The sequence below is a fragment of the Misgurnus anguillicaudatus genome, unplaced genomic scaffold (genome assembly GCF_027580225.2).
Source record: "Misgurnus anguillicaudatus unplaced genomic scaffold, ASM2758022v2 HiC_scaffold_29, whole genome shotgun sequence".
Taxonomy (NCBI): Eukaryota; Metazoa; Chordata; class Actinopteri; order Cypriniformes; family Cobitidae; genus Misgurnus; species Misgurnus anguillicaudatus.
In genome coordinates, this window is record NW_027395279.1 from 532,952 (window position 1) to 560,107 (window position 27,156).

The 27,156-nt window shown below is 40.6% G+C and overlaps 1 protein-coding gene across 1 annotated transcript in view; it reads left to right on the top strand.

The window, feature by feature from the left end:
* Positions 1-27,156, top strand: part of LOC129436748 (interferon-induced very large GTPase 1-like) — a 63,658-nt gene that overhangs the window by 15,332 nt on the left and 21,170 nt on the right. The window contains exons 2-4 of the mRNA XM_073865160.1: positions 3,572-3,645; positions 3,730-4,332; positions 8,034-8,100. Coding sequence (XP_073721261.1) covers positions 3,642-3,645; positions 3,730-4,332; positions 8,034-8,100 — 674 coding nt within the window. The 5' untranslated portion in view covers positions 3,572-3,641. The remainder of the gene's footprint in view (positions 1-3,571; positions 3,646-3,729; positions 4,333-8,033; positions 8,101-27,156) is intronic.

Sequence of the window (27,156 nt, forward strand, 5' to 3'; positions counted from 1 at the left end):
CCAGACCCTATTGGGGTTGTTAGGGACCTTGGACCAACGACAGTAGAGTGACTGGGTGAGTGCCTTACCAAATCTTCTTCAAGCATACAATAATAGTATACACAGTACGACGGGGTATGCCCCGACCTATCTGATGTTTGGCAGGCACGTGCGTATGCCCATTGACTTGGTCCTGGGAGTCGCAGCAGGCCGGGAAGAAGGGAGTGTGACTGAGTGGGTGGGGCGCCACCATCAATGGTTACACTACGCTTACGAACAGGTATCGAAGAGGATACGGACGACAGGAGAGAAGAATAAGCGGCTGTACGATCGAACGGCCCGGGAGGCCCCCCTGTTACCAGGTGAGAGGGTCTTAGCGCGGGACAACCGTCGATAAGGAAAGGGTAAATTGAGCGATCGTTGGGAAACCATCCCATATGTGGTCTGTAGACAGCAAAGGCCGTGACAACCGGTGTACACCATCCGGCCCGAAGGCAAGTCTGGTCCCGAGCGAGTGGTACACCGTAACATGCTCCGCCCATGCCCTAACTACCCCGAGGCCGTGGAAGAGATTCCCACAGAGGCTGTACCGGCGGCCCCCTGGATTGGAGGGTGGGCTGTGGTACCGGGAAGACCCGTGGTAGCGCCACCCCCGGTTGCCCCGAGAGAACCAGAAGCGGCCCCTGAACAGGCTGAGCCCGACTCACCCCTACGGCGTTCCCAGCGGGAGAACCGAGGCTGACCCCCCGCTCGTTATGGTGAGTGGACGACCCAAAGGCGTTCTAGGGACTGGAGGGGGAGGATGTCACAAGGTGACGATCTTTTTTTTTCTTTGGGGCGGAACCAAAGTTATGGAAGTTTGTTTCCGCCCGGAAGTGTTTCCGCCCGGACCGGAAAAGACGAACACCGGACTTCCGGTAAGCGCCGCGAGCGGGAAAATCTGCGAATTTGATGCACCTGTGCCTAGTTAGGAACAGCGGCTGGCGATTGGAGGATACGCCAAGCAAGGCAGTACTTAAGGCCAAGTTTATTCACAGTTTGGGAAGCTTTTTGGTGTGTGTTTGAAGCGCTGTGTTGTGCCGTTTGGTGCGCTGCTGTGGGCTGTCTAAAACTCTCTCTCTCTCAGGCTGAAGCCGTATGGTTGTGGAAGGCATCGCGAACCTTAAAGGTTGAAAAACACACAGAGTATTTGGTGAATTGAGACCAAGAGAAAACGGGGATTTCACGCACTTCGCTAAGGGAAGACCAAGAGGCTGCTGGCCTTAGCTTGACTCAACCCTGCATATGTTGTGAGCGTGTTTCAGATCTCAGAAAGTAGCACGGTGCCCCGGGATGATCCTTTCCCGCCTAGACATTTGGTGGGTGGTGCGAGCGTCAACGAAGAGCTGGAGAAGCAGCAGCATTGTGAGTACGATTTGTGGCTATTACCATTCAATACTGTAAACTGTGCGAGTCTTATTGTTGCAGAGAGCGAGGTGAAGTGATTCTCATCATCCCGTGGCCTCTACAAAGTGGCGCCCCTGTCCAGAGTTTGAACGCCTGATGGCAGCGAGGAAAGGGAAGCGCTCGGCCCGGTGAGACATTGAGTTATCCCACCCCCCTGCCACCGCACAGCTGTCGAGAGGGTTCGCCCCCGACGCCACGTAGGGACGACTTACTCCATCAGACGTTTCGCCCAAGCGGATACCTGTGGAGGAAAGAACAGAGAGAGTAAATAACCTGAGGAGAGATCGAAGAAACCTGTACTTACGGTACGCTGTGTCCAGCAGAGAGGTGAGAGCCATTCAAAGCCAATTAACTGTGCTTCTGTGTCCAAGTTGATACCTGTGAAGGAAAGAACAGAGAAAGTGAATAACCTGAGGAGAGATCGAAGAAACCTGTACTTACGGTACGCTGTGTCCAGCAGAGAGGTGAGAGCCATTCAAAGCCAATTAACTGTGCTTCTGTGTCCAAGTTGATACCTGTGAAGGAAAGAACAGAGAAAGTGAATAACCTGAGGAGAGATCGAAGAAACCTGTACTTACGGTACGTTGTGTCCAGCAGAGAGGTGAGAACCATTCCAAGCCGATTAACTGTGCTTTGTGCCTAAGTTGTTACCTGTGGAGAAGAAAGAGGAAATACTGAGTGACTCGACAAAACATTGTGAAAGTGCGAGGAAGAGCCCACACCAGGGAGACCCAGGTACGCAGCCTAAATAAAAATCCACAACACTCATTCACTTTTGATTCTGCCTCCAGGAGGACAAAGGAGCGCGCCACGGATACTCCAGACCAGGTTGGAGCCTGAGTCCCACGCCCCCTGGCCCCTAGTGTCCTGGACATCCCGTTGCCCCCTTGTTCCCTGTCCGTGGCCCACCTGGAGGGCAGAGACAGATATTAGTTTTAATTTCCCCCCTCCCCATTTCCCAAGAACATTTTAAATATTTAATGAATAAATAAAAGATTGTTTTTATACTTACCTGCCCTTGTTGTTGTCTGGTCATTGGGTTGGCTTTGGGGACCTCCTCGAGGTGGAAGTTGAAGAGGGGCGTGGCTTTAGCCATTAGCAGCCAGCCCCTCGGTGTGACATAGGTACTGTCTTAGCGCACGTTAAGTGGGTACTCAGTGAAATTCAGTATCTACACAGTAAGTATGCGATTTCGGATTCAGCCCATATATCTATATTTTGATGAAGCAAAACAAATGGCTTTTTTAGCAGCAAACACTCAACATAAGTTTGGTGCACACCAGGGTAAAATGTACCCCATGTGTAAAATGAAATATACTGCTATATCTTTAATGTTGTGGGCCTATTTTCCTGCTGGAGGTCCTGCGCATCTTGATCAGATACATGGCATCATGGATTCTATGAAATACCAACAGATAAAAAACCTAAACCTGACTGTCCCTGTTAGAAATCATATAATGGACCATGGTTGGATCTTCCTTCAGGGCAATGATCCAAAACAAACATCAAAACTAACACAAAAATGAGTCACTGAGCACAAGATGAAGCTTTAGCCATACAATCCCAGTCCCCTGACATGAACCCTAAAGAAAATGAATGGGATGAACTGAAGAGAAAAAGCACGACCATGGAGCTGTAATCTGAAGGATCTGGAGAGATTCTGCATGAAGGAATGATCTCTTATCAGGTGTTCTCCAAACTCATCAGGCATTATAGGTGAAGACTCAGAGCTGTTCTCTTGGCAAAAGGTGGTTGCAAAAATGATTGAATAAAAGGGTATGATTAATCGTGAGCAGTGTGTATTAGAGAAAAATATTTTTCTAATAATGAGATTTTCCCCCATTTTAAAATTATTATTCTCCAATGTAAGGCTGGATTTTTGTAGGTTTTTTATATTAAAGATCAAAAGAATGAATGATGCATATTTATTTTCACAGCCTTCAGCCTTCTTTGGTCATATTTACAAAGGGTATGAATAATTTTGAGCTCGACTGTATATATAAAGAAAAACATTTTCTGGAAGGCATTAAACTTTTGTGAAAATCATAAAAAATGCTGATGCTGGCTGGCAACTTTTTTTTACAAATGCTGGGGTCGAAAGAGTTAATAGATAATAATTATAATGAAACTGAATTATCTTTTTTAGGATAGTAAACAGAAGAAGGGAGCAACTGTAAACCTGCAGACACAAGTGTAGAACCTGATCTGTCTGGCTCATGGGTAAAAAACAAATAGATCAGAGTTTTTGTGTTATTAATAATACTGCTAATAAGTTTAATAACAATTCTTTGCTGTTTTTTGTAGATCACAAGGTTTTCAGTCTGCCCTTTGTGGTATTTGGAAACTCTACATCAGTTCAGTTTGGTCATGACAATATTCTACTGGGAGAAGAACCACCTCCTCTTAAAGATGAAGTATTCTACAGGACTGACCCCATACAAATAAAGATATCAGAACATCATGTCTCAGTCATCAACATGATTGACTTCACTGAATTTCACCCGGACTGTGTTGATCATCTTATTGGTCAACTAATGTATAAAAATCAAATCTCTGCCTTTATCTTTGTTGTGCGTCTGGGTCAGTTAACAGATGCTGATAAGATGTGTCTTGAATGGCTACAGAGAGTATTTGGTGACAGTGTTCTTCAGTTTGTGATGATTCTCTTCACTTATGAGAGAGAAGAAGAGTCTGATTCTATAATAGATGATCTGAAGAAAAACACTGTTCTGGAGGAGCTGCTAAAGAAATGTGGAGGAAGATATCACATCTGCAGCAAGAGCATGAACAACCAATCAGAGATGAGAGGACTGATAATGAAGATTGACCGTCTGTTTAATGAGAATAAAAAGCAGTGTTACACTAGAGAGATGCACAACACCCAGTTACAAGAAAAACAGAAAAAGAGTGAGTATCACAGAGATGAGAACAAATATTTTCTTCCCTGATGTATCAAATGATTGTTTTCAAAGGGTTAATTTTGCCCCACCTGTGAAAACGTAACTAAAGTCATTTTAAAGGAAAATCAAGAAATGCCCACTACAGTACGTTATACATGAAAAGTCTACACAAGTATTATTTCTGCTAACAAGCAAAATAAATAACCATTAAATAACCTTAAACTAAAGCATATACACTATTACACAGGGCTCCAGACTAACTTTTTTCATTAGGAGCACAGTGGCCCCCAACTGGAAATTTTAGGGGCGCAACCAGAAAATTTAGGGGCACACACTGTAAATCAACATGCTAACCAAATATTCACATATCTACTAATAGGCTTTATGCCCAGCTGCACTACATATTGAACTTCAGCCAGCTCCTTGTTTCCTGTCTGCCATTATTGGACAAACTGATTAATCCATGTGTGTCTGATTATTGTTGTTGTGACTACTGAGGTCAGGCACACCTGGATTAATCAGTTTGTCCAATAATGGCAGACAGGAAACAAGGAGCTGGCTGAAGTTCAGGAAGTAGTGCAGCTGGGCATAAAGCCTATTTCCACAATATTACTAATACATACTTTAATGTTAGATGCAGAAAGTACAATGTGCTGTTTCAAATTCAGTGTCACATCACAAAAAAGGTCAAATTTATTGGTTGCACATGTGTGACTGGATGTTAAATTCAGTGGTACACTTTAAAATTTTGGTGGCAGTCTGGAGCCCTGATTACACTAAGCCAGCAGTTCCCAAACCTTTTTTCTTGCGCACCCCCTTCGATGTCCCCACTTAAAAAAAAACGTAACAAAGCTTTGTTTTCTTGCACTAGCCGGAAGTAAAAAAGTTGGGTGTAAGTCCTACATCGGGCTTAGCTACGTCTGCCATTGTAAAAAATATTTATGCCTGTTGCACCATCTGAAATTACGACCAGACGCAAGATCAACAAAGTTTCAATTTAATGCAACAAAGCTACGCACAAGCTTCCACTTTTAAGACGTCTGGTGTTCACTCTCATCAACTCTTTTTTGCCATCTCCTTCCCTTCTCTTCGGTTTCCTCCGGCACATCTTCTGACTCCCGCTCATTTTCTATCTCTATCTTTCTTTTTCTCTATTCTCTCCGCCTCCAAATCCTCACTCTCTCTTGGTCCCTCTCCTCCTTCGTGACTAACAACTTTATGCAGCTGCATTGCATAACAGAAGAGCAGTGCATAAAAAAAGACAGCAGCTGTCTTCTACGTTTCTATCAAAAAAATAATAATTTATAGTTTTTTATTTAAAATAAAAGCGATTACAAAGGAAATGTTTACTGTTCATGTTTTTTATTCATTTATTGTATGGAAAAATCCCACTTAAAGAAACAGACTGCCATTACATTTTTCCTCTTGTGCACCCCCTGGTGGCAGCTACTTAACTTTCTTTAATTATAATGAATTTGAAGTATGTTAAAAGTTTTATTGTAAGCAAATATGTTGTAAGCATACTTTCATTATATTTAAAGAGGGTACATTTCTTTCTAAGTATATTTGTAATGTACTATTGCAATTTAAATATACTTGAAATACAATAGGGTATATTTATTTTTCACCAGGGATATTCATGTGGCTTTTTGCAGCTTTCTTGATGTAGCTTTTGTTGTTGCATTTTGACTTCATACTTTTATATGTTAGTAAACAAGTATAGGCCAAATATACTTAGACATTTGTAATGGCTTTATTTTGAGTTTAGCCATTTAGTGGAAAAGTCAAGCACTACTCCATAGCTGAAAAGAGGATGATTTACTTAAAAGAGTTCAATTCCAAGTGAAACATACATCCAACTCCATATTGTGTAGGTCAAAAAACTGTCTCCCTTCCCACTTACCCTTGCCACATCACTTCCTGTCTAATATGGCTACCTATGGGAAGTGCCAAGGCAGGTACAACTCTTACCATTCACCACAGGGGGAGCACAAAACACCATACAACAAGTGAACATTGAGATATGAAACACTATATTTACAATATTTAAATTTATATTTAACTTTATGACTCCTACAGTATATTCTGTCAGTATACAGTATGTCAAGTATACTTTAGTACAATTTTAAGTATATTTCTGAGAAGTACCTAAAGTACATTTTAGAGAAGTACATAAAAGTAAACTGAAAGTATACTTTCTTATTTTAGTTTAAAAGAAGTATACTTATAGCACACTTGAATAAACTTCTTTTTCGAAGGGCTGGCTGCCGAATCCACACACCAGTGATCCATGCTCATTGTCACCATTCGTCTTTAACTCCCAGCCAGCGTTTTACAAAAAAGTTGCCAGCGCTAGCATGATTGTCACAAAAGTTTAATGATTTTCAGAAAATGTTCTTCTTTAAATATATAAACATACAATATCTCAAATGAAAGAACTGAGCATCTGCTTAAAAAAAAAGTTTCATCCTACCTTCATTTGTTCTTTTTTTATTCACCCCTCAAAGGTAGGTTTTTTAAAAAATATAACATTTTGAGAAAAAACTGAGATAATTGCATTTTTGTGAAGGACTATTGATAGAGATTAGATTCAGAACGATCCTCAAAACATACAGTTTGAACTGTTCTCTAAGGGAATACTTCCAGGTTTTATAAGTTGGGGTCATTGTTTACTTTGGGGTTTGTACCTTTTGCATCTAGTTAAAATGTACTAATACACAACTTCACAACAAAAAAAAGTAAAATCGTGAATCGGACCATTGGAGCTCTTTAAGTGCTATAATTGGGTCCCCAGTGCTTCTATCAACCTAGAAAATGTGAGAAAGAACAACCCTTTAGCCCAAGTTATAATCATGCGCAAGATCTACACTGCAAGTTATTCTTAGCCTGTGCGTATCCTGACGTGCCCCTTGCCAAAATTTCAACAATGCATGCTGTGATTGGTCCACTACAACCCTTCCCCTCAGGTAAAAAAAACTGTGTCATAGGTATTTCCGTTTGCGACGGTGGGAAAAAAGATGGACCAACTCAAAGTTGAGGAGTGATTTAACTCAAACTGCAACAAAAGTCGCTGGCTTACTTCCATCACTGCTGGTCTTCTAAAAAAAAAAAAATACACAGCAAGCTGCTGCTTCTTCTTTGTTTGTGGGTTAAATGGCCAAGCTGCTTCTTTATTGAGCTGTCTGCATGTGTGTTTGCACATCGACGCGGATGACAACGCAAAAGTATATATGAAAACCGAAGCGTAGCCTATGCCGTTGTGGCTATGCCGTAGGATGTACCCACAACTTTAATGAGCCCTTTTATCTGTATTATCCAACCATGACATTGCCATTTAGTGCAGAGAGAAAGAGAGAAAATAATTGACAGCACAATTGAGTTTCAATTTTAACAAACCACCATCATTGTGATCAGTGTTTGCCTTTCATCCGCTCATTTGCATTTAAAAGAACACACCAAAAACAGCACATTTTTGGTCACACCTACAATATGGCAATTTTAATATGCTATAATAAATTATCTATGGGCTATTTTGAGCTAAAACTTCACGTATGTAGTCTAGGGACACCAAAGACTTATTTCACATCTTAAAAAGGTCTTATAATATGTCCCCTTTAAAAGTACTTGCTTTATATGTTAAAATATTCTAAATGGCAAAAGAAACATTAACATTTTTGTGTGTTATTTCTGTTTCTTTTGATTTACAAGACAAACCACAAGGCTGTGAAGACAGCATGAAACTTTCCCCAAAACAGAAATGCATGATGAATGCAGGGTAAGTGTTGTGAAATTATTAGATAGACAAACTTTTTTTCATATTAACTTTCATACATGTTTACAAATTTATGAAGTAGGTTATAGTTAGATCCTTAATAGCTTTTCAAACCTGTCTCTTTTTCAACTAGCTATAGTCTATTCCAAGTTATATCAATTAACTGACTGATTTTCAACATCAGTATGTCTAACATGAAGTATTTTGTTTCTGGATTGATGGACAATGACGGTGTGTTCACACAGGGCAGGTTTGTTTTGGTTTGCTTTAAATTTATCTAAATTAATTACTTGTTATAAGCCTAAATGAAATCTCAAATCCACAAATAAACTTCTGCTATGTTCCACCAAGTGGTGGCTTTTCATGAAAACCTAGGGTATGGGAACATTTCATTATACAAAAAGGCCATTCCCAAATAACGAATCTATGAAACCACATTATATGTGCACATACTCCACCAACCTGTACAAAATCATACTAAGATTGTACGGATGTACACTTACAGACAGCAATATGGAAGCAATACAAATGAAAAACAAAAATAGAAACTGAAAATCATGGTTGTTTAATAATGCTTTTCAAATGTTGTAATTCTAAGTGCAACTCCAGCAACAGATAAACTAAAACAAGATCATATCAAAACAAAACATACTGTGACATCCCTTCACAAATCTTGTCATGGCAACTGCCAATATTTACCTAATAAACACACAATAAAGACTTTTAAATGATGTGATAAAGCTACTAAGCTTAGACAACTAAGTTAACCAACTAAGACTAAAACACTAAATAAAACTCTTAGTAAAACAGTAAATGCAAAAACTAGCCTTACCTTTTGTCGTCGTGCAGTTTTTATTGCACAAGTGACCATATTCAAAAATCCATGCAAATAATTAATACAATTCACTTCGACTGCACTACAATTCCCAGTGGAACAGAACATGTTTATTTATTAACAGAAAACAAATCATATTACTTCTGGAATAATAAATGCAATATGCATAGCGCGAGTGTTGGTGAGAACCGTGAGTCTGTTTGAATGTTAAAACAAAAAAGGATTTTACTTGTGAAAATAAAGATTAAAACAGCAACAGTCATCATGACACCTCCTGCAAGAGGAACCCACCTATTACAGATTGTTTTCAACTTCAAGCTGCGCTGCAAGGACGACAGGCTGATGACATTAAAGTACAGCGAGGGTGAGTCGACAAATCATCAGAAGAGTTTGCTTTCAAACCGATCTCGCGGAACTTGGATGTCATTCGCCTGTCAGTTCCTGTGTTATAGGATGAAATGGAACCTACGTGTAATTATCACTATTAGGGATGTACCAATGTTCAGATATGTTCTACTAAAAATATTTTAAATTATCTTTAATGAGCATCATTATATCCTGTTGATTTCTGGTGTTTTGTATGAATGCTAGGGTATGGCAAAATATAAATAGGAAAATGTTGGCATTATATTGTCACTTATTGTTAGCAGTATGCAAGCTGGAGCCATTTGCTTCCAGTCTTTGTGCTAAGCTAGGCTAGCGGTGGCTGCGTCAGACAGAGTTACGGCATGCACAGAGATGAAAATGTTATGTATGGACTTATCTACCTCTGGGGGATACGGTTAATAGAGGATATGCATGTGACGTCACCTTCAGCAAAAGTGATTGCAGTTACGCCCACTGGTGGCAAAAGACAAAGCGGCAGCATTTAAGTACCGTGTGAAATCAGCAGAAACACGAAGACAATGGGTCTAAATGGGAAAAAGCTGTTGTGCGTTAGACTGTACCAACAGATCACAGACCACAGGTGGATTGACAAGTTGTTAGGGTCACTATCAAGCAGAGGTTTTCAGTGTTGGGAAAGTTCACATTCTACATGAACTAGTTCAGTTCACCGCTCACAAATTTTGAAATGAACTACTTCAGTTCATAGTTCAAAATTTTGAACTAGTTCACAGTTCCAAAAATGAACTAATTTATAGTTATTTTTTCCCATATTATTTTTTAAAAATTATTGCCATTATAGCCCACATAGAACCCAAGGCAGCAATTATTTGATCAGTTTTAACACTGAAGCTAAATGCGTCAGATTTCATCTTCATATCCAACTTTAAATCCTTATCCAACCAGAGTTTACATTAGCATTGACTGTCTTTTAATTTTTGTATTTGCTTGCACATATCTTGAAAGGTAGCCGGGTGCTTCAAGGCAGGGCCGGAGTGAGGGGGTGGCTTCTGGGGCTCAAGCCCCGAATGTTTTGTCAAAAGCCCCGAATCTTTTCAGATCAGGAAAATTCCTTCATCCAGGACGCTAGGTGGTGGCATGCAGCTTTAACTCTCCAGTCCCACACTCAGTGAAACTGAATGAGAGATTGAAGTTGAAGGCAAATTCATATGCTGAATCCACCCACAGTAAACACATTTTCATAGTGTTTATTACATTGCCTTCCTTATTACTGTAAAAGTGTATATTTATAGTTATGTGATGTAAATACTGTTAAATAGCGGCAACTAATATATTATCTGCATGGCTAACGGCTAATGTTAATTGTTCTAATCTAGTTTGCCTGCTCTGCTTGCACACTGTTGTTGGTAAAGTAATATTTAAAGTACATTTAATCACAGTGAATTAAAACCATGAAAAAAAGCTGCTAATTGCACATATCCCTTTTTTATAGATGGATATACGATTTATTTTTTGAAAGACGTCAGATGTAAGAAGGTTGAGAAAGTATATAAGTTACTTAGGCAGCTTATGTTTCGTCCATATATGCATTTCACCAAAAATTTGCAATGATTTCACCTCAGAAATACATTGATAGACAGTAATAAAATGAGAATACTTAATCTCTTCCATTAAAAATTTTATTATGTGTGAAAATTGTCAGTGCAAATAAGGAGAGAGGAGGAGGGTGAATAGAGAGCAGAGAGAGAGAGAGAGAGAGAGAGAGAGAGAGAGAGAGAGAGAGAGAGAGAGAGAGAGAGAGAGAGAAACGCTTCCAGGTGAGAAATTTTTCTGCTAGTGAAGTCAAAATTGTTATTCTGTCTTATGTATCTTCAGTTACTGGATGAGCCTACAGCAAACATATTTTGCCTATTTTTGGATAAGAAAAGTTCATTGTCAAAATTTGTTATGTTACAGTTTCAGAATGATAATACAGACAACACTTACATTTAAAAAATAGTTTATAAAGCTGCCATAAATGGAGAAAAATATCAGCAGGGGGACCATGCTTTTGAATCCCTAGATTTGGGCTAAGCCCCCAATGTCTACAAGGTCTGGCTCCACCCCTGCTTCAAGGGGGTCTCACTAGGGGCGAGAATTTCAGCAGCGTCCAGTGTAAGTGCTGTTTTGAGGACGCATGCAGCGTAAAACACTGACTGGTGGCGGTGGTGCCAGATTGGGTGTTTTTTCCGCTACATATTAAGGACTGTTTACAGTGTGTTTTAGCCGGGTTTTCGCCTAGAAGACTATAGAAATCTGGCACCCTATTGAACAATGTTAAACTGAGAAAGGATTAGGGTTAGGAAACCCTAACCCTTTTCTTTGGAAAACATACATTCCAAAGCATACCATCACAATTTTTACTCTATTACATTTCATAAACAGGCTACAAGTTTTGTTTTACATTTAATATTTAAGTAGCCTATGTCACAAGGTGACGATCTTTTTGGGCGGAACCAAAAGTTGGGAAACTTTGGTTCCGCCCGGATGTTTCCGCCCAGACCGGGAAGAGGAAACACTGGACATTCGGTAGCATCGCGAGGGCTGTAATCAGCCAAACCAAGCGCAGCTGTGCGTGGTTAAGAGGAGCGCCGGTTGATTGGAAGATTGCAGCACACAGAGGAGTATTTACCGCAGTGTAAATCACAGTTTGGGAGCTTAGTGTGTGTGTTGAGGTGCGGAGCTGTGCTCATCCGGTACGCATTGGTGGCTGGCTATACTTTCTCTCTCTCTCTCTGTCGTAGTTCGCAGTGAACGCTGGAGTAAGAGAAAACCCTGTGGGTGGAAGAAACATCGGTATAAGTGACACATTTAGAGGAACAAAGGAAGAAGGAAACATAACGGTTTTGCAAAACGTTAACCAAGAGGACCGCTGTGAGTATTAGCTTCTGGATTAAAACGAAGTGTAACAACTAACCTGTGCATTTACCGAATACCTCCAGGAAGAGGAGGGCGGCCCTACCACTGATCCAGCGCGGTAGGTGAGCCGCAGGAATATTTGGACTCAGCAGCCACAGCAGCAGAATTAAACATTCCGGCCGTATTGTCATCACCCCCATCCGACCTCAGCGAAGTGGAGGACGTCGGGCGTCTCTTGTGTACACCTGTAGTGTGGTGGGTGAGTCCATGTATTTTGAAAACCTTTCACGTTGAAGTGGTGCTGTGTATTTGCTGTGGGTTGCTGTGCAAGTGCTGTGTGTCTTGTCAGACGTACCCCGCATCATCCATTTTTACTGAGGAAGAGACGGAGAGGCTAACGGTCGCAGAGAATATCATCTATTATACGCTGTGTGCGGTTTGAGTGAGAAGTGACGGTGTGGGCCTCTGGAAGCCGCCCCCGTCTGGATGTCGACAGGTTTCGGAGCGCGGCGGTGAAGACTTGGAAGCTGGCGGTGTGTGTGTGAGTACAACTACGGGCCTTTGCATTGCTACTTTACCTCTGTGTTTTCCCTTGTGGCAGAGTGAGAGGCGAAGGAGTTCCGCCGCCCCGTGGTCTCTACAAAAGGGCGCCCCTGTCCGGTATTCGATCGCCCTACGGGCATTGAGGATAGGGCAGCGCTCGGCCCGGTGAGACGGTGTGACTTTCCGCCCCCCTGCTAACCAGCGAACTCGCCGAGAGGGTTTTGCCCCCGGCGCCTTCTGGGGAAATCATCGCCCGTTTGATCCTTCTGTGTAGGCCAGCCGTCGTAAGCCCGCCCCCGTTACATTGTCGATCAGAACGCCGTACAACGAGCTAAGGAAAAGCTGCACTTACTAGGAGCTGTATACAGCGGAGAGGTGAGAAGCATTCAAGTCTGGATTAACCGTGTTGTTGTGTCCAAGCTGCCTGTGGAGAAAGAGAGAACGAGAGTGAACGTCAGGAGAACGAACTGTGGACAGTCATACGTACCCAGAGCTGTAAACAGCGGAGAGGTGAGAAGCATCCAAGTTGAATTAACCGTGTTGTTGTGTCCAAGCTGCCTGTGGAGAAAGAGAGAACGAGAGTGAACGTCAGGAGAACGAACTGTGGACAGTCATACGTACCCAGAGCTGTAAACAGCGGAGAGGTGAGAAGCATCCAAGTTGAATTAACCGTGTTGTTGTGTCCAAGCTGCCTGTGGAGAAAGAGAGAACGAGAGTGAACGTCAGGAGAACGAACTGTGGACAGTCCTACGTACCCAGAGCTGTATACAGCGGAGAGGTGAGAAGCATTCAAGTCTGGATTAAAGGCGCAAAAGAGGATGTTTCCGCCGACTGAGAATCCAAAGACCGTTACTGAGTTTTTTAAATAAGCGCATGCGTAAGAACAGCCCCCCTCCTTCACAGCTCATTTCTAGGGAACGCCTTCCAAAACTCTTGCACGAGTATTTGAACACGAGTGTTTGTTTACCACTGGCATATGCTGTGTCGCGTCAGTGGATTCATTATGTGAAAAGATATGATAATAAACACATAAGACGTAAAGTTAGATCAGTCGACGCTACTCCCATTTCAACTAGCGTGTAGCAGCCTGGTCACTTACAACTACAGTACAAGAACAACGTCGATATAACTGAATAACAGTACAACAATAATTATTCCACAAAGAAAGAATAATCACTGTTACCTGTCGAGGAGAATTTTTGCGAACTGTGCGTGTGTCTTGACACCTCACCTCTCTGTTCCTTCATTGCTCTCCAGCGTTGAAATGTTTCTCCAATAATGACTCTGGTTACATTACGTTATTCTGACAATTTTCTCCTCTTCTCTGCGACTTAAAAAGTCTTTCTTTTACGTCCTCCATCGGGTTTCTTCTCTTTCATGATGCAAATTCGAGGAGAAAAGCAGGAGCGACGATGAAAACAAACCGAAACTCAAGACGGAGTTTCATGCACTATGCGCATGCGTCACTCGTGTAAAGTTACTGGAGCGTGCACGTCTCTCACAAGGAACGTAATGGCAGTGATTGACAAGCCAGAGGGCCAATGATGATTGCGATGATTGCGTAAACGATTGGCTGATGTTTTTAAGGCCCTACCTTATGAACAGATGACATATATTAATGTTATTACTTTCAATGCACCTAATAAATAGTCTTTTATCATTTAGTAAAGACAGTTTCAAGTAATATTGTAAAAATTTATTAAACAAACATCCTCTTTTCCACCTTTAACCGTGTTGTTGTGTCCAAGCTGCCTGTGGAGAAAGAGAGAACGAGAGTGAACGTCAGGAGAACGAACTGTGGACAGTCATACGTACCCAGAGCTGTAAACAGCGGAGAGGTGAGAAGCATCCAAGTTGAATTAACCGTGTTGTTGTGTCCAAGCTGCCTGTGGAGAAAGAGAGAACGAGAGTGAACGTCAGGAGAACGAACTGTGGACAGTCATACGTACCCAGAGCTGTAAACAGCGAAGAAGTGAGAAGCATCCAAGTTGAATTAACCGTGTTGTTGTGTACAAGCTGCCTGTGGAGAAAGAGAGAACGAGAGTGAACGTCAGGAGAACGAACTGTGGACAGTCATACGTACCCAGAGCTGTAAACAGCGGAGAGGTGAGAAGCATCCAAGTCTGAATTAACCGTGTTGTTGTGTCCAAGCTGCCTGTGGAGAAAGAGAGAACAGGAGTGAACGTCAGGAGAGCGAACTGTGGAAAAATCACACTTACCAAGAGCTGTAAGCGGCAGATAGGTGAGAACGATCCAAGTCCAAACTAAACGTGTCTTTGTGTCCCAGTCGCTGCCTGTGAAAAGAGGAAGGAAGGAGAGTGAGCTACTACAAAGAACTGTACGGGCCCGAGCAGTGAAGTCTCCCCATAGCGCGACACAGGTACGCGGGTGAAGAGAGAGTTAAACCCCTAAAGCTCACACTATTTTATCTTTGCCTCCAGGAAAGAAGAGGAGGGCGCCACGGATAGCGGAGTTTGGCAGGAGCCTGTGTTTCCCGCCCCCCCCCCCCCCCCTATACCTTTGGTCACCAGTCCCCCTGGAACCCCCGTTGCCCTCTTCCCCTTCTTGCCACCTCCCTGTGTCGTGGTCTGCCTGGAAGGCAGAGAGAAAGCTTAGTTTTAATTGCCCCTTTCCCATTTCCCAAGTTATTTTAAATATTTAAATAAAGTTTGTTTTAATACTTACCTGTTCTCGTGTTGTCTGGTCATTGGGTTGGCTTTGGGGACCTCCTCGAGGTGGAAGTTGAGAAGGGGCGTGGCTTTAGCCATTAACAGCCAGCCCCTAGCCGTGACACCTACATTAACGTTTTTTTACTCAAGTAAAAGTACACAATTTTAATGTGATTAGGTATTAAATAAATTTTAATATCCAATATTAAAGAACACACAGTATGATCATATGCTTTAGAATGTAGTGAAGTAATTTTTTCCCCAAGACAAACACCCTAATAAAGCACAGATGCTTAGAAAATGTAACTAATGTAACTAAGTATTGTCCACCTCTGCTATCAAGTCCAACTAAATTCAATTTAAGCTGATCCGTTTTACTAGCATTTTTGCTGCAGCCGCTATGAAATCCAGCCATTTTGTTGAACGTCTGCCAATCGACAGAGCGACTTCCGGCGTGGTCACGTGGAAAGTGCCGTCAATGCATACCCTCTATAAGCTAAAGTCCCAAAAAGTCAGCGTGTTCCTTTAAGCAACCACTTTCCACTTATGCAGAGTGTTTCATTCCTATGGAAGGTAACCTTCACGCTTGTGAATACAAAATTGCTGACCTATTTATATTCCCTCGTACTTTTTGAACTATACTAGAATCCCCCATCTCACCCCGCTGTAAAAAAGTAACTTTAATTCTGAGTAAAGTTAATATGACTTACTTTTTGCTTTTTTACTTAAGTAGATTTTAAGTAAAAAATCATTAAAGTATAACTGTACATTTACTTGAGTAGAATATTTTATTATGTAGTTTTAATTTGGGTGGTCAATCTGCATTTGAAAGTGTTTTAAAGGAACACGTTTTTAAAGGAATTTAGCTTATTCACCGTATCCCCCAGAGTTAGATAAGTCCATACACCTTTCTCATCTCAGTGCGTGCTGTAACTCTGTCTGATGCAGCCCCCGCTAGCTTAGCTTAGTACAAAGACTGGAAGTGAATGGCTCCAGCTAGCAAACTGCTCCCAATAAGTGACAAAATAACGCAAACCTTTTCCTATTTATGTGTTGTGATTTGTATAGTCACACCGTGTACAAATAACAAGGTGATATGAGACACAGCGATCTTTCAACAGTATACATACTGGGAACTATATTCTCTGAAGACGAAGCGCTGCTACTTGGGCGGAGTGATTTGTTCGCAGCACCCGAGAAGCCCCTGGTGAGGAGCAGAGAGTTCGGTAAGAGTTGTGCAAATCACTCCGCCCAAGTAGCAGTGCTTCGTCTTTGCGCTCCTCTGGGCTCTGGTCCCGCCACTGTCGAGGCAGCCCGGGTCCTACACTCTTGGGGTTCGCAAATGGATCTGCTTGAGGAGGTTGAGACGGGCTCAACCCTATATTTTCCGCCCTTGGGCATTCCCGCTGCTCTCTCTACAGGTGCGGAAGCCCGTCATGCGGTTACTTCCCCCCGGTTAGAGGGTGTTGATATGTTGCTATCTTCCTCTGATGATGTAGATGTTATGAGTGTTGAAGTTGAGACTGCGGGGCCAGTGGACACCCAGCTATCCTCTCCTTCAGCATATGATGATTTAGTTAGTGTAATAACAAGAGCGGTGGCTAAGTTGAGTTTGGACTGGCCTGAAGATAAGCAGGAGGATGCCCCACAGAGTAAACTGTCAGAGCGCTTCCTGCGGGCTAAATATCAGCCGTCATGTCGTAGTTTGCCCTTTTTCGGATTTACACACTGAAGTTGCAAAATCATGGTCTCGCCCCTTCTCTGCACGAGTTCACATACCCCAGTCTAATATACACTAATATTTGCAGGCATTTTGATAAGGGATATGCAGGTATGCCAAAGGTTGAACAGTCGCTTGTGAGCTATCTTTCGCATTCGGCCGCCTCGTCATTAAAATCCCCAGCTTTGCCCACGCACCCATGCCGTTTAACTTCATCACTGGTAAGAAAAGCTTATATGGCAGCAGGGCAGGTGGCTGCATCTATGCATACCATGGCTGTTCTGCAGGCATACAGTATCAAGCTGAGTTATAAATAAGGATGCACATGATCTTGATTTTTCATGGCCAATTTTTATACCGATTTTCTTAACAAGCAAATTGGCCGATTCTGATCCAATTTCTGATTTTTTTCTTATCAAGCAACCAACAAGAAAGAATGAAAGTATACATAAACAATATGTTTATTTGGTATTTAACAGGCTAAACTTGGTTTGGCTATTGAAAACAATAACTGTTACCATCTAAAATTAACAGCAGTGAGTGTGCAGTAGGCTACGGTCAGTGGTTAAGTGGTTAAACGAGACCATAACATGGATGGTTGAGTGAGGGTTGAATGTCTTGCCTGTTTTGCATTATCAACAGACTTTTGATACCTATTGTGTTCTATCAGGTGATGAACTTAAATGTCTGACCAAGTTTGTTGTGGTGAATGCAGGGCTCTCAGGTTTTATTTAAAACTTTGGAGTGAGATAACATTGTGTTAGGGGAGAGGCCCCTCTGCCCCACCAAATTCTCAGGTTTTTGCTAGCAGTTGAATGTTACCTTTATTCATAACTGACCAGCACAAATATAAATTATAACAATTGTTAAGTCAAATGTATCCAAATTAAATAAATAGCTCTACATATTAAAAAATACAAATGTATCAAAATTAAAATGAAATCTGTGTTATATACAGTAGGATTGCAGCACTTGCCATCAGCGTGTATTTTAAGCTCTATTTAAGAGAGAGATAAGGTTACATGTTCAGTACTACATGGCAATAATAATGAAATACATCTCTAGTCCTTTCATTAATTTCAGGAAGTCTCTACGTAAGTTTCAGGTAAGCTTCTGATTGCAAAGTAGTTGGAGAGTTTTTTAATAAATCAAGCATAATTTTACACGTATTTGGCTATATTCAAGAAACCTGCGTTATTTACAGCATTTATCGGATCTTGCTCTTCTAACTGCATGCGCCGCGCATCCAAGTGATTGACACCAGAGGAGCGCGAGAAAAACTTGAGACAGCTAAACTTGACAGATAACTTCGCTGCGCTTTGTCCATTAATTGTATATAGCAGGAAAAGTTATCAGTCTCTTGGAAATACAAGGTGTGAGTGTGTAAACTGACTGAAATGGGTGAGACTTGAGAGCCCTGCGAATGTACTGTTGTTTCTCCGCGATTAACTTGTCCTTTACAGACATTCCAGCTTGCAATCTTAATGTCCTGCGCACAGATTTCGAAATGCTTTTACACTAAAGACATGTTTGGGAATGATAAAAATGTAGTCTGTGCACGAGGGTGCACTTACGGAAAAATCGGCTGAAAAAAAAACGACCGGTTGCCGATCCCGCAAAAACCAGCCGGTTCTGATCTCTGGCCGGTCAACTGGTGCATCCCTAGTTATTAAAAGACATTGATGAGGGGGCAGCAGGCTGTTCTGATAAGTTACATGAATTACGTAGGGCATCAGATATTTCTCTCAAAGTGATAAGAGAGACAGCTAGAGCTATGGGGAGTTGTCACTGATGGCTTAATCTGTCGGACATTAAATCTGCGGATAAGTCGGTTTTATTAGAATCTTAGTCTTCCTCTGAGCTGTTTGGCGACACCGTGAATAACGTTGTCGACAGACACTAGGAAGCGCAAAGGCAGCAGGCTTTAGAACCTTTCTTCCTCTGAGACTTTATGCTTCCTCATGACAGCCGAACCCGCAAACTCAGCATAGACAGGTGCAGAAAGAGGGCATTAGCACTCGTACGCCATTGGGGGTCAGGTTGGCGCGCTCAAAAAACCCCAAAAGAAACCCGATCTGAGGATGGTAATTCAAGCTAAAAAGAGCTCAAGAAAACAGCCCTGACCAGAGGGCTACAGAGCTGTTAAAGGGGGGCATGCCCTCCTGGGGAGTGCGGGATTTTTCCGCAGTTTACGGGTTTCCACACTCCTCTGTGCTCTCAGACGTTAACTGTGAACACTCCGCCTCTTGTAGTACGGAGCACAGTGAAACCAGACGAGTTACGCGGGTTATGCGCTCATGTCTACGTGCCCTACGAATATGGAAAGATGTTGGGTTTCTGTCACAAGGCCCTGATCTAGGTGCATGACGTTAACGACAGACGCATCTTATGGAAGGCTGTTCAGCTCAGGGCTTGTGGAGCAGAAACCATCAGTCATGCACACACTGGAGATGTTAGCAGTGTTCAGAGCGCTCAAGCACTTTCTCCCAGCCCTAAGGGGCCACCATGTGCTTGTCCAGTCAGACAACACAGCAGTGGTCTCTTACATAAATCATCAGGGCTGTGTTAGATCAAACCCTCTATGCAAACTAGCAAAGATTATTTTACTGTGGACATGGGGGAAGCTGGCTTCTCTAAAAGCGGTGTACATCCCAGATTTTTATAGTGAGGGCTTTGACATTTTTGATATTGATTAAACTCCAAAGCAGCACTCTGAATTTGAAGTGGAATACTGTAATATTAAGGTTACTTTATTTAAATGGTTACTTAAAAATGATGTTGTGTCATTAAATATCCTTGGTGTCTCGAAACGCAGTCAATTGCGTTTGTTTTTGGTTTATGCAAAACATCTGTCATAGTCCCCGCGTTTTATGCGCACAAACATACACAATTAAACCAGATCCACAAACCACCAAGAGACATATGCAGCGCTGTTCATAATGTACGTTTTAACATTTCTTTTTGATCATGACAGTCATAGTACATCTAGAACAGCAATATAAATATATCCTTAAGCTATTTCCTGGAGCTGCATGCCATAGCTGCGTGTGTGTGGTTCTTCATGTACAGCACATATTGAGTTTCTGTGCGAGAGCGCCCTCTGGCTTTTGGATGTAACGGCATTTTACCGTAACTCAATAAGAAGCATAGCAAGCATCATCGGTATTAAGATGTGTTTCATTGATTGGATCACAAGTGGACGAGAGAGACACATCACGTTTACACCTGGTATTTAAATCCGTTTCTTTTGTCCACTTTCGACCGCTTCTGTCCTGAATACTGTGAGGGGGTGGTCTGTCGAGACGGTGGGTGAGTCTCTCTGCTGTCATTTAAACGCGAGTGGGAGTAATGACGAGTTTATATGGACACAAACTAATATTATGTCCGCTGCTTGTGTAGTAAGTAAACATGCTGCACAGTGTTTTGTACCAGTGGCGGAGCTAGACTTTTAAAACAGGGGTGGCAAAGGGGTGGCAAGGTATTATTTTGGGGGGTCAAGATACAAAGTGTTCAATTACACCAAAAATAAATTATTTTCCACAAAATGTACATAGATTAAATTAAAGTTGTTTATTTTCCAAAATGTACACAATTATATATGTATTAAGTATACAGCAAAAATAGAACAACTGGGTCTGGGATCTGTTTGGCCCTGATCTGCACCTGACCTGACTTTTGCTTCTTTAGAAAGAAGTTGGTAATATCGCTTTTTCTCTTCATTCTGCTGTTCCTATACAAAGGAAAATTTGGTTACACAACTCATGAAGAAACCAAAATTTGGAACAATTTGCTTGTTATAAGTACACCGTTACTAATAATACAAATACTAAAGTAATACATTACGACAAGATCTGAGTATATTGAGGTCTAGCCTATTTGACAACACAAGGAAAATTGCTTAAAGACGTCTAGACATGTTATGTTTAGGGAGGAGAGAACGAGTTTTCGTAAACTTTAATGTAATGATGTAAATAGACTTCTGTCCCTTACATTAAGCTATGGAATGGCTTCAGATGACTTTGTGAAATTATAATCCAACCCTCTCAGACCCAAGTCACCCAAACTGACGTGAATAAAGCGTGAGGCGCCGAAAAGCGCGCTGTTTACATCCCTGTACTATATCCACGGCTGTTTTATTAAGTTCAATATGCTGCATACAAGTGTCAATATGAATTAAGCCTACCTAATGTCTGTGAATGTTGCTGAACATTTGCTAACGACATGTTTTTTATTGTTTTAAGCATCTTCACGCAGGCGTGACAGTATTAGTCAGTTTCACAAGACTAGTAATGCTTATTGAAAGCACTACAGTTCAACGTCTCCTTACCTCCCGTTAAAACAGTACTTCGTTTAATTTTATACCAATAAAAGCTGACATACCATCAAAACGCTCTTCATCGATCCTGTGTGTGTGCTGTCGCATTATGTTTTGGAGCACAAAGGAGCTGCGTGTCAGCTTAACCAACAGGCTTGTTTGACTTCATGCGGCGCCGGATTACGTCAAAGTACCGCGAGAGCATTTCGCGAAATCATACAGAGGAGTTTGCTTTTAAATCGCCACCCCAGTTAGCCCTCTGGCTCCGCCACTGTTTTGTACATGTAAATGTTAAAGCTTTCTCTGAATTTTCAGTGCAATTGATGAAATAGGATCGCATAACTTTCACGAGCTTGCAAAATGAAACTACGGAGATCAGCCAACCCATCCTCACCCCATGTCGTCAATATTTGACGACACTTGACCATTCGTCAATATGTGACGGGGATGGTATACCTTTCGCGTCATTTTTTGACGAACTGGGGACTTCAATACTATTACGTCCGTTGCATTCTCTTTCCTATTTTCTTATCATTTTCGCGTCGGTTTAGGGTTAGATTTACATAATGACATTCCTACCCAAACCTAACCCTAACCCCAACGCCAGGTGACAACTGTCGTACCTAACTCTAACCCCAACGCCAGGTGACAACTGTTTAATTTCGCGTACACTGTTTAATTTTGCGTAATCTAACCCTAAACCGACGCGAAAATGGTAAGAAAATAGGAAAGAGAATGCAACGGACGTAATAGTATTGAAGTCCCCAGTTCGTCAAAAAATGACGCGAAAGGTATACCCTCCCCGTCCAACCCAGTCTCACCCCATGGCGTCAATATTTGACGACACTTGACCATGCGTCAATATGTTGACGCGGAGGGTATACCTTTCGCGTCATTTTTTGACGAACTGGGGACTTCAATACTATTAAGTCCGTTGCATTCTCTTTCCTATTTTCTTACCATTTTCTACCATTTTCGCGTCGGTTTAGGGTTAGATTTACATAATGACATCCCTACCCAAACCTTTCCCTAACCCCAATGCCAGGCGACAACTGTTTAATTTCGCGTACCTTATAGTATTGAAGTCCCCAAACTGTCCCCAGTCCCCAAAGAAACTGATATAAAACAATTGCATTGTGTCGTCAATCACCATCACAAGTGAACCCTCACCTTTCATCGTAATCCCAAGAGCAGCAGATAAAGCACAATGGCCGTAATCCGCCCTTTAGTGTCTGATATCAGTATTAGCTTTACATAATGAAATGCAATTGTAGCTGCACTGGTTCAATAAAATAATGCCCACGCATCGTACTGATGTCGTTTGAATTTATTTACACGCTCTCTCGCTCTCTCTTCATACACCGTGAAAACTATAAAAAATATAAACATATAAAATTCAAATACACATCTCACAGTCATAATAAACATCCACAAAACACAATTCTTTCATAATTAGTCCTAATCACGACATTACAATGCACAATATACTTATATACACGACGATATATATAATACATAACACATCTTACATAACATCACATGAACAACATTACAACATTTAACACAATATTAACACAGTTACCGTGTGCACCTTTTGAACCACATGCAGATAAATCGTAGTTATTTGTGGAAGCCGATCATGTCAGCATGTTAACGTGTCCATGTCGTTGCTACACTCTGTCCCATAATCCCATAGTCCCGCGCTAGAACACTAGCGTCACGTGTACATCACGTAGTTTCAAAGAAACATGCACATACACATTCTCTGAACATTACATGTTACATTTTTAGCCTTAAATTGAACTTGAATTAATAACAAAAAACATTTAAACTGTCTTGCAGACATTTACAGCAATCACAAAATAATGTGATACTTAATTCATTGGAACGACTTAGTAATTTTTAGAACAAATTAGTAATTCGTTATGATGAATTAGTAATTCATTATAACAAATTATACCACGGGTCTGTTGAATGCTGCATTCTGATTGGCTGAGAAATGTTCTATGGGTGTTGATTATTTTTCTGTAAACCGCACACCTAACTTTCAAATGTCTTAAAAATAGGCACCAGAGCAATGTTTGTGGTAACCGTGGTATAAGAGGAATAATTGACTCCGGTCCTTTGAATTATTTGAAAATAATGCACACCTGCGGTGTAACGGCACTCCGCTTCGTGCCGCATTACCACCTTGGTGTGCATTATTTTCTTATAATTCAATGGCCCATCATCAATTATTCCTTACTTACTATCTTGAAATAACAAGCTAGGGATTTTTTATTTTTCATTAATTGTACTTCAGAGCTACCGCAGAATCACCATAGTCCCTAAACGTATATAAATGCAGGAATGGGATTTAGCATGAAAATTTTTTCCCAGTTTTGTGTCCCCCCACTTCTCAAACCAAAGTTACACCCTTGGTTAGACGTCTATTAGACTTTCACTGACAACCCAAATTTTGCCTTGTTTTAGGCAAAATTGCTTGGTGGGTACGCTTTATTATTTTGCACAGAAATACCTGTTTACTTTTGATCATCTCTGTATTTCCTTTAGGTAAAGAAACACCTGAAGATTCTTATAACATCTATTTTCTATCATTTGAAACACCAACCATAAAATTTAATCACAAGAGATACATTTGTCAGACATATATAAGTTCTTAATTTGGTACAGATATTTTTCGTGTCACACCAAAATTTTAGAAACAGCTTACAAGATAACCACCCTGTTTTAAATACATTTTAAAACTAATACCTAATGTTTTTGATGTTTAGTTTGATAAAGTCCTAAAATTATCTTAAATATGACACGCAGAGCATCTAGCGTGTTCGGCTGAATTACACGTGCCAGCACACAACAGCGCGACATCAAAACAACGAAAAGCAATCCAAAATTAAAAGACTTAAATTTGATCAGAATTTCACTTTTATAATCAATGAAAACAAAATGAAGTCAGAATCAAGTAACAATGTCCAGAGCAAATGTGTTCAAAATGCCTGAAGTGCAGGGGAACAAAACACAAGCCACAAATATTTAAATCAGATAACCCAGAGTGATCTATAAATAAGATTAAAATAAAGAAATTACTAAAATAATGAAAGTATAGCCAGAATTGCCAGCTTTGTCTTTCTAACTACAGAAACAAAACAACAACTGCTTCACAATGGTTTACTAACCTGCAACTTCTTACAATATGAAAGTGTAGCCCTGTCACGGGAGTTGTTGGATTTATTCATGCACATAAATGTTTTAATTGAAAGCTACTTTTTAGTATAGTATTTGCATAGCATTATTATAATATTATGTATATTAATATTTTGTGAGAAAGCTGTTATATGTAAAATCAGATAATGTGCACCCTTATACAGACAAAATTAAATGATTCTCATTTCATAACACGTCTGCGATGAGTCACACGTCACGTGTGAGATAATTAAATGGGTGTGAGGTAATTAAATCAGGCTTATATCGAAGCATCGAACCTTCGAATTATTCAGGGTCACCCCTATAAAAAACTAGAGAACACAGACGTTAATTTTGGTGCTGGGTCAAACAAAGTGTGGACAGAATTTACTTTTTCTAAAGGTAAAGGGGGCTGCTGCGCCCCAGCCTCTATGCAATTTTAGGATTAGATGGACCCAATATTACCTCTTTCTATCCCCTTTTAAGCAGTGTTGTGGAAGATGAAGCGTTAAGTGTTACAATCAAGTGTTATGAAACCATTTTGTATGTAATCCTTAAGAACATTATAAACCTATGTTATGTTCTGTTATTTTATTCCAAGTGTTGCTTTAATGCAAAAATATTATAATCTCTGAGTTGGAAATATGTATGCATGACAGCTCTTAAATTGCATGTTTACAAAAAGACAGGTATATGGTAGTTTATTAGAATAGAGAGATACATGATACATGTATTAGATAAAACAAAAGCATAAGAGATACATTACCCTTTAATGCGTGATTTACAGACCTATTGCAGAAGGCGACAGCGGAGACGGGCTCGGAGAAGGAAAACAAAGAAACTTCTTCGTATATATAGCAACCCAGTATCACGAAATTACATACTTATAGTCAAGTAAATTTGTGAGTCTTATGCGCGACACTGACACGGTTTTCCACCTTTTTGTGTGAACAATTTCTGTTTACGTGTCACAGTCACATATTTGTTACTCAACTTTTCTGTCCTACTTTTTTACCATTGTCGCTTCGGTTAATGGTTAGATTTACATAAAATGGCATCCTTATCCAAACCCAACTCTAACCCTAATGCCAGGCGACAATGGTTTAAGAATGATAAAATATAAAAAAATTAATCATGAAAAAAGGTATAATCCAATACTTAAAGTGACATCCTAATGCAAACACCAAATCTAACCCTAAACCGAAGCATCAATACTTTGTGTAACAAAGGGGCTGCTTACACAAAGCGAGAGAGAGAGAGACGAATCCATATGCTGAAGGTTTTATTAAAAATCCCAAAAAGGGCAGGCAAACATATCCAAAGGGTAATCCAAAAGTGTAATCCAAAAATATAGGCAACGGGTCAAAATCCAAAACATGAAACACAAGATACAAGAACCAGGAAACCAGACAATAAATACTTGGTAATGCAGTGTTACAACGACAATACTTCGCAATGTGACTATAAGTTTGAACCGGTTTTATAGTAACAAACAGGAAGTGGAATGTAAAGCATGATATGACCAGATTTCAAAATAAAAGACTGGAAACAGAACATGATATTAAAATAAAAGACCACAAATATATAGGATGACATTGGGGGCTTTCCCCAGTGCATGTAAGATCAAAGCATCAAAGGTGTTTCAAGGGGCCCTGGACATCAAAGAACTTGACCTTGAGAGTTTGTCTATAAATTGATGAAGTTGGGAGGCTTAGCCAGATTTGGACGCCACCAGAATCTCCGTTGTCTGACAGCCTGAAACTTGTGTGCTTTTTTGAACTTTTAATTTAGTACTTTTTGTACTCTGTATTTTTGTTTCTTTTATCTTTTTATATTCAGTTCAGAAAAACTTGTAATCGCAAACAACCAAATTGTATAAATTCATTTTTAAAAGACAAGAAGAGGTACTGTATGCGTGCTTAACCCTTGTGGGTTGTTCCCATTCACTACACTTTTGGGTTGTTCGTGGACAAAAAAGGCCACTGAATTTAACGACTGTAAAAATTTATCAGTTTACTTTTTTTTCTAATTTTTTTACATAAATCAATCTCAGTACTGATCAAACATACCAAATGTATACATACTGTCCATTATTTTAATTCTTAAATTGCCAAGTTCATAAGTGGTTTTGGGAAAAAAAAACACAAATTGACTGATTTCCAATATAAAAAGTGATTGTGGACTGGATTTTTTTTACCCTTTTCACAGTCTTGGGCATGCCAAAGATTGGTAAAAACATTGGCTTTGATGCATTTTTAGTTTTTGTGCAGCATCAGTTTTTATTCTTTTACACCCTCATTTACTGTTTTTGCCCCATTGACTTCCATTATAACAATATTTTTTGATTGCAAAGCCATGACATCATATAATCATGCATTTTTGATTGTTGGTGTTTTTTCCTTTTGCTAAGAGGTAAAATTTGTCATTTTTACTGTTGATCACCATGTTGCACCATTAACCCTTTAGTAGGCCTTCTGCCAGTTTTGTGTGAGTATGATTTAATCTTGGAATGTTACTTTCAGTGGCGGCTTTTCACGAAAACCTAGGGTAT